The 10765-nt window shown below is 36.6% G+C and overlaps 1 protein-coding gene across 3 annotated transcripts in view; it reads right to left on the bottom strand.

Annotated features, from left to right (window-relative positions):
• Positions 1-10765, bottom strand: part of Adgrb3 (adhesion G protein-coupled receptor B3) — a 704417-nt gene that overhangs the window by 300977 nt on the left and 392675 nt on the right. For all 3 annotated transcript variants that reach the window (XM_026785468.1, XM_026785467.1, XM_005359883.3), the window contains exon 16: positions 8645-8688. In XM_026785468.1, coding sequence (XP_026641269.1) covers positions 8645-8688 — 44 coding nt within the window. The remainder of the gene's footprint in view (positions 1-8644; positions 8689-10765) is intronic.

A 10765-nucleotide genomic window follows, 5' to 3' on the forward strand; every position in this document is an offset into this window, starting at 1 on the left:
AAATTCACAACAAAATAACAGGAACTAAAAGTCATTGTTCATTGATATCTCTCAAATTCAGTTACCGCAATTCCGTAATAGTAAGACACATTAAAAGAATGGATACAAAAACATCCTTTGGCTTCATACAAGAAACATACCTCAAGATCAAAAATAGCCATTATCTCAGGGTAAAAGGGTAGGCAAACGATATTCCAAGAAAATGAAACTAATATGGAAGCTGGTGTAGCCATTTTAATATCTAGCAAAATAGATTTCAAACCAAAATTAATTAAAAGAGATGGGAAAGGATACTACATATTATCAACGAAAAAAAATCCACAAATATGACATTTCAATTCTTAATAACTATGCTCCAAACAAAAGAGCACACACATCTATAAAAGAAACACTACTACAGCTTAAATCACACATTCACACACTGACCCTCACACACTGATAGTGGGAGATTTCAACACTTTGCTCTCATTAATGGACAGGTCATCCAAAAAAGAACTAAACAGGGAAATACCAAAATTAACTAAAATTACAAACCAAAAGAACCTAACATTTATTTACAGAATATTCCACTCAAGCACGAAAGAATATACCTTCTCAGCACCTCATGGAACTTTCTCCAAAACTGATCACATACTTAGACACAAAACAAATCTAAACAGAGACAAGAAAATTGAAAAAAAACCCTACATCCTGTCAGACCATGGATTAAAACTGGATATGGAGGGAGGGATGGAAGATATGGTTCATTGGTTAAGAGCACTGACTGTTCTTTCTGAGGACCCAAGTTTAATTCCCAGCATCCACATGGCAGCTTACAACTGTCTATAATTCTAGTTCTAGGGTACCCAACACTAATGGCAAAACATCAATATACATAGTATGAAAATAAATAAATTTAAAAATAAGAATAAAACTGGATATCAACAACAGAAACAAAGAAAGCTTACAAACTAATGGAAACGGAACAACTGTTTATTGAATGATTACTGGGCCAAGATAGAAATAAAGAAAGAAATTAAAGACATCATAGATTCAAAGATGAATACACAATATACGCAAACTTATGGGAAACTGTGAAGGCAGTGCTAAAAGGAAAGTTCAGAGCACTAAGTACCTACATTAAAAAAAAGAAGGAGGGCCGGGCGGTGGTGGTGCACGCCTTTAATCCCAGCACTCGGGAGGCAGAGGCAGGCGGATCTCTTTGAGTTCGAGGCCAGCCTGGTCTACAAGAGCTAGTTCCGTTCCAGGACAGGCACCAAAGCTACAGAGAAACCCTGTCTTGAAAAACCAAAAAAAAAAAAGAAGGAGGGATCTCAATCAAACTAACAACTTAGCAGCACACCTAAAAGTTCTAAAACAAAAAGAAGTAAGCACACCCAAGAGAAGTAGATGGTAAGAAAATATCAAATTGAGGGCTGAAATCAATTAAATAGAAACAAAGAGAACAATATAAAGAATCAAAGAAACAAAAAGTTCTTTGACAAAATCAAGACAGACAAATTCTTATCAAAACTAACTAAAAGATGGAGGGAAGATATCCAAATTAATAAAATCATAAACCAAAGGGGGATATAAAGACAGACACCAAGGAAATCCTGACAATCACAAGAACATACTTTAAAAAGAACCTGAATGCCACCAAATTTGAAAATCTAAGACATGGGCAAATTTGTTGATAGACACCCATTACTAAAGTCAAATAAAGATCAAGTAAACAATTTAAATAGACCTGTAACCCCCAGTGAAATAGAAGCGTTCATTAAAAGTCTCTCAACGAAAAACAAAAACAAAAAGAAGCAAACAAATAAAAAAACCAAACCAAACAAACAAAATGAGCAAACCAAACAAACAAAGATACAAAAACTGCCCAGGGTCAGGCAGTTTTAACTCAGAATTCTAACAGACTTTCAAAGAAGAGTTAATACCAATTAACTCTTCCTCAAATTATTCCACAAGATAGAAACAAAAGATATATTGCCCAATCTTTTTGTGAAGCCTCAGTTACCCTGATGACCAAACCACGTAAGGACTTAACCAAAATAAAAATTAATGACCAATTTCACTTATGAATCAGTATTTCAAAAATACTGAAAGAACCCACTAAAAAAATCATCTATCTGAACTATGGTTCAGGAAGCTTTGTTAGCAGTTAGTTGACAGAAAGTAATCACAGAATGTCAGAGGGCATGCAGGAGAGACAGAAAGACACAGGAAGTAGTAGGGTAGGGGTTGAAGTGATACAGGTTTTTCTGGTTTGGCTAAGCAGAAGCTTGGGTCTTTCAGAGATACCAGCAAGTATAGAGGGTAACTAGTTGCTATTCAGCCTCACTGAACTAGCAGGTTTTCTCTCCAGCCTTTGAATCTCAAGTTTTATCTATAAATAGAATAATATAGATTTGGTCGGGTGGTGGTGGCGTATGCCTTTAATCCCAGCACTTGGGAGGCAGTGGCAGGCAGATTTCTGAGTTTGAGACCAGCCTGGTCTACAAGAGCTAGTTCCAGGACAGGCTCCAAAAAAAAAAAAAAAAAAAAAACCTTTAGCATCAGTGAAAAAAAACAGTGCCTGCGGAGACAGAATTCCTGCCAGGCTAATATCCATGTATGTGCTAGGCCCCTGATAGAGAATCTGACCCATAATTGTGGAGTTGCAATTGCTGGCTGAAAGAGCAGTAGGTAAGGCACAGCCATTGTGCCAAAAATAAAACAACAGGTGGAGTTTGGGGATTCCTGCAGAGAAGGGGGGGGAATGGATTGTAGGAGCCAGAGGGGTCAAGGATACCAGAAAACTCACAGATTCAAGTAACCTGAGCTCATAGGGGCTCACAGAAATTGAACCAACAACCACAGAGCCTGTATGGGATTGACCTCAGCACTCTGCTTGTGTGTTACAGTTATGTAACGTGGCTTTCTATGGGACTCCTAACAGTGGGTACAGGGACTGTCTCTGATTTACTGGCCTTGGGTCGCTATTCCTCGTACTAGGTGCCTTGTTCAGCCTTAATACATGGGGTACTTGGTCTTACTACAACTTGATATGCTATGTTTGCTGATACTCGTGGAAGACCTGTCGTTTCATAAACAGGAACGGAGAAATGAATTGATGACATTGGGAACAGTGATGGCATCATGGGAAAGGACTGGAAGGAAAGGAAGGGGCAGGAACTGTGATTGGGACGTAACAGAAATACATAAATTCATGTATTTAAAAAACCTTTAAGTATTCAAAGACAAAAATTGATGATGATATTAGAAGATGGAAAGATCTCTTCTGCTCATGGATTATACGATTAACAGGAAAAATGACCATCCAACCAAAACCAATCAATAGATTCACTGCAATTCTTCTCAAGATCCCAAAACAATTCTATACAGACCTTTAAAGAACAGTTCTCAGCATCATAATGAAAAATGTAAAGCTAAACATATCATAAACCCATGATAGCTAAAACAATCCTGAGCAATAAAAGAACTCCTGGCACTATCACCGTTCATGATTTAAAGTTGTATTACAGACCTATAGTAATAAAAAAACCTGTATGATATTGTCACAAATCAGGCATATTGCTCTAGGGAACTGAAGACACAGACATAAAATGACACACTATGGACACCTGAGTTTTGATAAAGAAGCCAGAAATACACACTGGGATAAAGAAAGCAACTTAAATAAATTGTGCTGATCAAACTTGATGTCTATATGTAGAAGAATATAAATATATCTATATTTATCACCCTGCACAAAACTCATGCCCACTTGGATCAAAGACCTCAACATAAACCCATATACACTGAATCAGACAGAAGAGAAAGTGGGGAATAGCCTTAAACTCATTGGCACAAGAATAGATATTTTGAAAATAATATATATAGCGTAGGCACTAAGATAAACAACAAATGGAACCCCATGAAACTAAAAGGCTTCTATAAGGCACAGGACAACTTCAATAAGGAAAAATAGCAGCCTATGGAATGGGAAATAATTTTTTCATCAACTCCACATCTGATAGAGGTCTAATATCCAAGATATATAAAGGACTCAAGAAACTAGATATTAAAAAACAAAACAATTCAATTAAAATAGGTACAGATCTAAACAGAGAAGTCTCAGTAGAGGAATCTCAGATGGCTAAGAAAGACTTAAACATCCTTAGACATCAGGAAAATGGAAATCGACACTACTTTGCGATTCCATTGTACACCTGTCAGAATGACTAAGATCAATAAAGGCAAGTGGCAGCTCATGCTGCTGCTGAGGTGGAGCATCTTAAACTTGTGATCCTCAAATGGACGGAAATAGAAAACACTATCCTGAGTGAGGTAAGCCAGAAACAAAAAGATGAACATGGGATGTACTCACTCATATTTGGTTTCTAGCCATAAATAAAGGACATTGAGCCTATAATTCGTGATCCTAGAGAAGCTAAATAAGAAGGTGAACCCAAAGAAAAACATATAGGCATCCTCCTGGATATTAACCTTCATCTGGTGATGAAAGGAGACAGAGACAGAAACCCACATTGGAGCACCGGACTGAAATCTCAAGTTCCAAATCAGGAGCAGATGGAAAAAGAGCACGAGCAAGGAACTCAGGACCGTGAGGGGTGCACCCACACACTGAGACAATGGGGATGTTCTATTGGGAACTCACCAAGGCCAGCTGGCCTGGGTCTGAAAAAGCATGGGATAAAACCGGACTCGCTGAACATAGTGGACAATGAGGACTACTGAGAACTCAAGAACAATGGCAATGGGTTTTTGATCCTACTGCATGTACTGGCTTTGTGGGAGCCTAGGCAGTTTGGATGCTCACCTTCCTAGACCTGGATGGAGGTGGGTGGTCCTAGGACTTCCCACAGGGCACAGGGCAGGGAACCCTGATTACTCTTTGGGCTGACGAGGGAGGGGGACTTGACAGGGGGAGGGGGAGGGAAATGGGAGGCGGTGGCGGGGAGGAGGCAGAAATCGTTAATAAATAAATGAATACATACATAAATAAATAATAAATAAAAAGAAAAAAATAATTTAAAAAAATTAAAAATAACAAAACCTTGTGATCCTCTTGCTCCAGCTTCCTAAAGAGCTGAGGCTACAGTCCTGCATCCATAGGGATGAGGAACAAATGGAGAATTGTGGAATTTTTAACTATGTAAGATGTATTACATTTGTTTATGCTGTGGAGTATTACTCTACCTATGTGAAGGTATGTTACATTTGTTTATACTTCCTTTGTTAACATGTAAAGATGTGCAACGTTTGTTTATATTGCATTTGTTTAATTATGTAAAAATGTATTGCATTTGTTTCACCTTGCCTGTCTAGGGCATCTGATTGGTCAAATAAAAAGCTCAACATCTAATAGCTAGGCAGTACAGAAATTGGCTGGGCTGGTGGGCAGAGAAAGAATAAGTAGGAGGAGAAATCTAGGCTTGAAAGAAGAGAGAAAGTAGAATGCGGAAGAAAGAGAGGGACACACCCAAGAAGCCAGGCAGCCATCAGCCAGACAGATAGGAGAAGGAAAGTATGACATACAGAAAGAAAGGTAAAAAGCCCTGATATAAATCATAGCTAAAGAGGAACAGATTAAAATGAGATAAGTTAGACTATTCATAACTAATAATAATCTCCGTGTCATGGTTTGGGAGCTGGGTGGTGGCCCAAAATGAAAAAGGCTTTCTACAGAAAATATTGCATGTTATGAGATGTTTATACTAGGTAGCCTGTGTGAGAGATTGATTGAAATAACAATATATAAACACTTCTAAGAGAGTTGAATTTAAAATTGAAGCTCTCAAGTATTAGATACAATGTAACACTTAGTTTTCATATCACACAACACTTATATAAAGATATCATTTACTCACACCAATGAATTAATAGATATCAGAAATTATATACAACAGGGGTTGCCTTGGTAATGGGTAGATATGGAGACCCAAAGTGAGGTCAATGAGACTTTTTAGCTTAGCAGCTTTATTTTTTAAATTTATTTAACTTTCTTTTTAATGTGCATTGGTGTTAGACCCCCTTGGAACTGGGGCTACAGAAAGTTGTGAGCTGCCATGTGAGTACTAGGAATTGAACCCAGGTTTTTTGGAAGAATAGTCAGTTCTCTTAAATGCTGAGCCATCTCTCCAGGCCCTAGCAGCTTGTTTTAAAGTTGCACAAGTAACATACAATTATGAACTGGTTTTGTAATTAAAAATAATTTAAAAATTTTAAAAGATGGAGATCTGATAAACCAAATTTAAAACACATTTTGTAATTTCAACTTCACTAACATAATCATAAAATCATCATTAAGCCAGGCATGGTCAAACAATCCCTGCACTTGGGAGACAGAGGCAGGAGAATATCTGTGAGTTTCAGAACAGCCTGACCTACGCAACCAGTTCCAGGGCACCCAGGGCTACACAGTGGTATCGTGTCTCAAAGACACACACAAACAAATAATTTTTATGTCATCCCTCTCCCATATAGAAAACATATTACTATCTATTCACTCTTAACTTTCCTTAGAAAATTTATCTTCAGATTTAATCACCGAATCACTAAGATCATTGTAATCTAAAAAGAAGTACAATTAAAACTGAATAGATATAAACAGAAGGAGCAGGAATACCTTGTTCTTCACTGTTGAAAACTCACCTAGGAAAGGATTTTACCAAGAAAACACTCCAGTAAAAATTCTGTCACACTGGGAAACTTTTTGATTCTTTTACAAATTCTTCAGGGAAGCAGGTGAATACTATAGTGATCTCTGAGATGACTTGTTTTGCAATGCAAGGAAACATACCCCACCCTCCTCAACCATCCCCTCAAGGACCATGCACAAGCTTAATTTTGTCAAGCGACTGATGTTCTTGGAGATGGGTACGAGTCAACTCACAAGCAGATGCTGAGAAAATTGAGTGTGATCGATTTTCTAAGGTTAACACTGACCTCGGACACCAACAGCCTGATAAATTAAAACTAACACCTGCTTTCTGAAAAAAAAATCTCACAAAAGGTATCCACCCAGGGATGCTTTTGTCATATTGGAGTGCTACATTAGCAATCCTAATGAGTTTTACTTTTCTTTAATTATCACATTTTTGGCATCAATATTCAAGTATAGTCTACCCAGGAAAAGAAGGAGGAGGAAAAAGAGGAGAAGGAAGAGGAGGAGGAGAAGGAGGAGGACGGGGAGGAGGAGGGAGAGGGGAGGAAGATGAGGAGGGGGAGGAGAAGAATCAAATCAAATTGTGTATTACTCACAGAGATGCACAAATAGCAACAAAAAGGAAATTAAAATTTCTTGTATCTTTCTTTAGTAGAACACATTTAGACTGCTATAACCTTTGACCCTTCACTTGGCCACAAATTGGCATCCTAAGTTGGTCCTTAGAGTACACAACCAACATTTTCTCTAGCAATTTCTCAAAGAACAAAGCTTGGGAAAAATCTTCCTACCATAGATTTCTCAAGAAAATTTTCCAAATGAAAGCACCAAAGGCAGGTGTCTGAGCACTCAAGCATGTTGTCACCAGTATGAGTTTGGTTTCTCCTTATGGCACTAGGGCTCTAAGAAGACAACCCCTAAGATATCAGAAATTATGCCTCAAATAATTAATATCACTAACTTCTTTGGCCTCATGAAAAAAAAACTAATTTAAAAAATTTCTTGAAGCATTATAGAGCTGAACATAATTATAATCCTTGAAATTCTAACAACATTTCCCCTTAGACTCTGTAGTGATGGACTGTAACATCATAAAAATCTTAGAGATAGATCACATTTAGAGTGAACGACACTGAGAAAATGTTCAAGTACACACACCTGGCAACATTATCTGTCTGATTCATTTAGCATCTATTGGGCCTCCATTCAACAAAACAAAACAAAACAAAGCAAAAAAAATGTTTGGAACACACAGGAGTCTAAGAATTAACTATGTCGGGCTGGAGAGATGGCTCAACTGTTAAAGGCTAGGCTCACAACCAAAAATATTAAAAAAAAAAAAGAATTAACTATGTCTTTTTCGTCTTTCCGCATCAAAGCGCCAGAGTTATCATTGCAATGATGACGACCTTAACCAGACGCTGCAATTAATTATAAGGGTAACAAAAGGAAAACAAGGAAGAATCACTCATGTGTATTTAGTACCTTTGCTTTCTTTTGTCTGCGTGAATCCATAAAAGATATGAATAATTTTTTTTTAAAAAAATCACCCTATTTAATAACAGTACTCTTCATAATATCCATAAAATTTTCTTATTATTCTGATAACAGACTCCTTGTCTTGCATGTTTTTGCTAAATAGTCACAGAGATTGCTGTTTTCTCCTATGATGATAGCATAAATTACTAAGGCACAGTATCAAAACAACATTTGAGTTTTAATAATTCTAAAATTTCAGAGCTGTAAAAAAAAAATCCCCATAGCGTTTGCTTACAAATTCTACAGTCCTATCTGCACAAGTAACTGATGGTATCATCATCACAAAAACTTTCATCACGCTGCTCTGAGACTAACGAGGAAAGGATCTTCAGAGCAAAACCTGCATCCCACTGGGTTATAGTCCCACTCACTAGCAGATAGCTAAGAAAACTTAATGTACTTTGAGTATTTATCCCTATGTAAGATCACAAAACATCAGTCACTTACGATTTTGAGTCATCCCATAACACACAATAGGGATTCAAAGTGCCCTAAAAATAAAGAGAACAAAATATACCATGAGTAAACATATAAAATTTGTTGAATTATTGAAATACACATTGAATGTTGGCTTTATAATCTTGTAGTCAAAGATACGTTAAAGGGTTTTCGTTTCATCCTGTAAGAAATTCACATTTTCTTTCCCATAGATGTGGAAATTTTGTTTTGTGAAATTTTATCAAAACGATTATCTTTATTCCAAATATAAATCGTTTTTAGTATGTTGGAAAAAAAACTGAATGCTTCATATATTGTACGGTCATGTCATGGTGATTTCTATGTCCCACTCATTTCTCTGATTGTAATTGCTCAATCATTTATGGTCTTATTTATGAAGACCAAGGCATTTACAACGTTATGCTAGAGTGAAAAGCCCACCCCGCACGACACGTGTACACACCCCATCACCATGTCATCTCGTTGGCTTTTCCTAGAGAACAAGAGAATTGCTAAATGTCTATTTCCAGAGCCCAGTAACAACAGAACTTTAATTAGCAGGTCATATTTCAGTGAGGTCATATGTAGTGAAACTCTAAGAAAAGGAGTTGCTAGATTTTATGCATCTCAGTAATGCTGTATTAAATATCCACCATGGCCTGTATGATAGTTTTTCTACACCCAGTTAGTCCAAGTAATTTGTTTTGAAGAGTCCTGATAATGACAAATGATTTCTTTCTGTTTGTTCATAATTGGCGTTTCACCCCCTTAAATCTAACTCAATTCTTTATGTAAAATATTTATATATCTAAAAATTCTATCATGCTCCCTAAGAGTTTTTACTATTCCATTAAAGACATCCTGTGGCTTCATTTTCTCTTATTCTTCATGATACATACTTCCTGAGACATATCTTAAAGGTCCACTTAGGTAAATCATCCACTTGCATCCAGTATGTGCAGAGCAAAGTGGTGCTATTTCCTCTCCAATTTAGAAAACATATTTATAATAATATAAACTAAAGATTATATCAGCTAGCTGGTAATGTCTTCCTGAACTGGAGTGCTATTACTCACATTGCCTCTCACACAGAGTCTATTGGAAACCTTTAAATTCTGACGTGGGTATCCTATACACGCACTGTCATTTCTAAGAGTTGAATCATCATAGGGTTAAGATGCACACATGACTGTATCCCCATCACACCAAGTCATTGGTGAAATCAGTGACCGGGCCAACCCAGTTTAAGAGGCACAGAGCTAATATGGACTGCTGTGTTCCTTTTTTCATGTAAACACGCTCCTTAGGAAACAAGCAAGGATAATTCAGTCTTTAGAACCCCAAGTCTCTAATTACAGGGCTGAAAGGAATGTCCTGAATGTCTAGAAAGGAGTCATGATGGGACAAAAGATATTCACTGGATCAACTTTGGAATTTTATTAGAAATAAAAATCAGTCCCATTAAAGTTTATGAAATCAACTTAACCTCATTTATTTATTACACATTTTAATAGCTACGCATGAATAACTCTAATATTTATAACACAATTATACTACCAAAAGAACATATTCAAGGTGTCTTATCATCAAATAATCATATCCAAATACTATGTTTTCAGAATCTATTATATCATTAATATTCTCCCTTTTATGGAAAAGAATGGCCATAGCCCTATAGAAGGTAAATAAGAAACATACAAATGGAATGTTTCTATAACAAGCAAAGAGATACAAATATCACAAGTCAGAGATTCCTAAGAATGACACCAACAGTCTGTGCTAATAGCAAGAGGTTTTATGGAATGCATAGATCCTCACCCGGCTTTTAAGCGAAAAGTATATCTGCATGGTCATGAGATGAGGATACGATGGTGTCCCACATAGATTTTTTTCCTGTCTTTATCAGACCTCATCTGGTTGTTCTTGGATTAATGACTATTGTTATTTTCTGATAAATATTAAATAGCTAAAATATCATATAGCTTTGTTGTATTTATCTAATATTTTATTCACAGCAGCTCATTATCCTTGATTTATCACAATGAAAAAGAGGACTTGGAAGTGCACATTTCATGAATATTAAATACAAGTGTAGGTAAGGAATCTGCTTCTAGAAATCTTCCTTCCTTC

This window comes from Microtus ochrogaster, linkage group LG2 (genome assembly GCF_000317375.1).
Source record: "Microtus ochrogaster isolate Prairie Vole_2 linkage group LG2, MicOch1.0, whole genome shotgun sequence".
Classification (NCBI taxonomy): Eukaryota; Metazoa; Chordata; class Mammalia; order Rodentia; family Cricetidae; genus Microtus; species Microtus ochrogaster.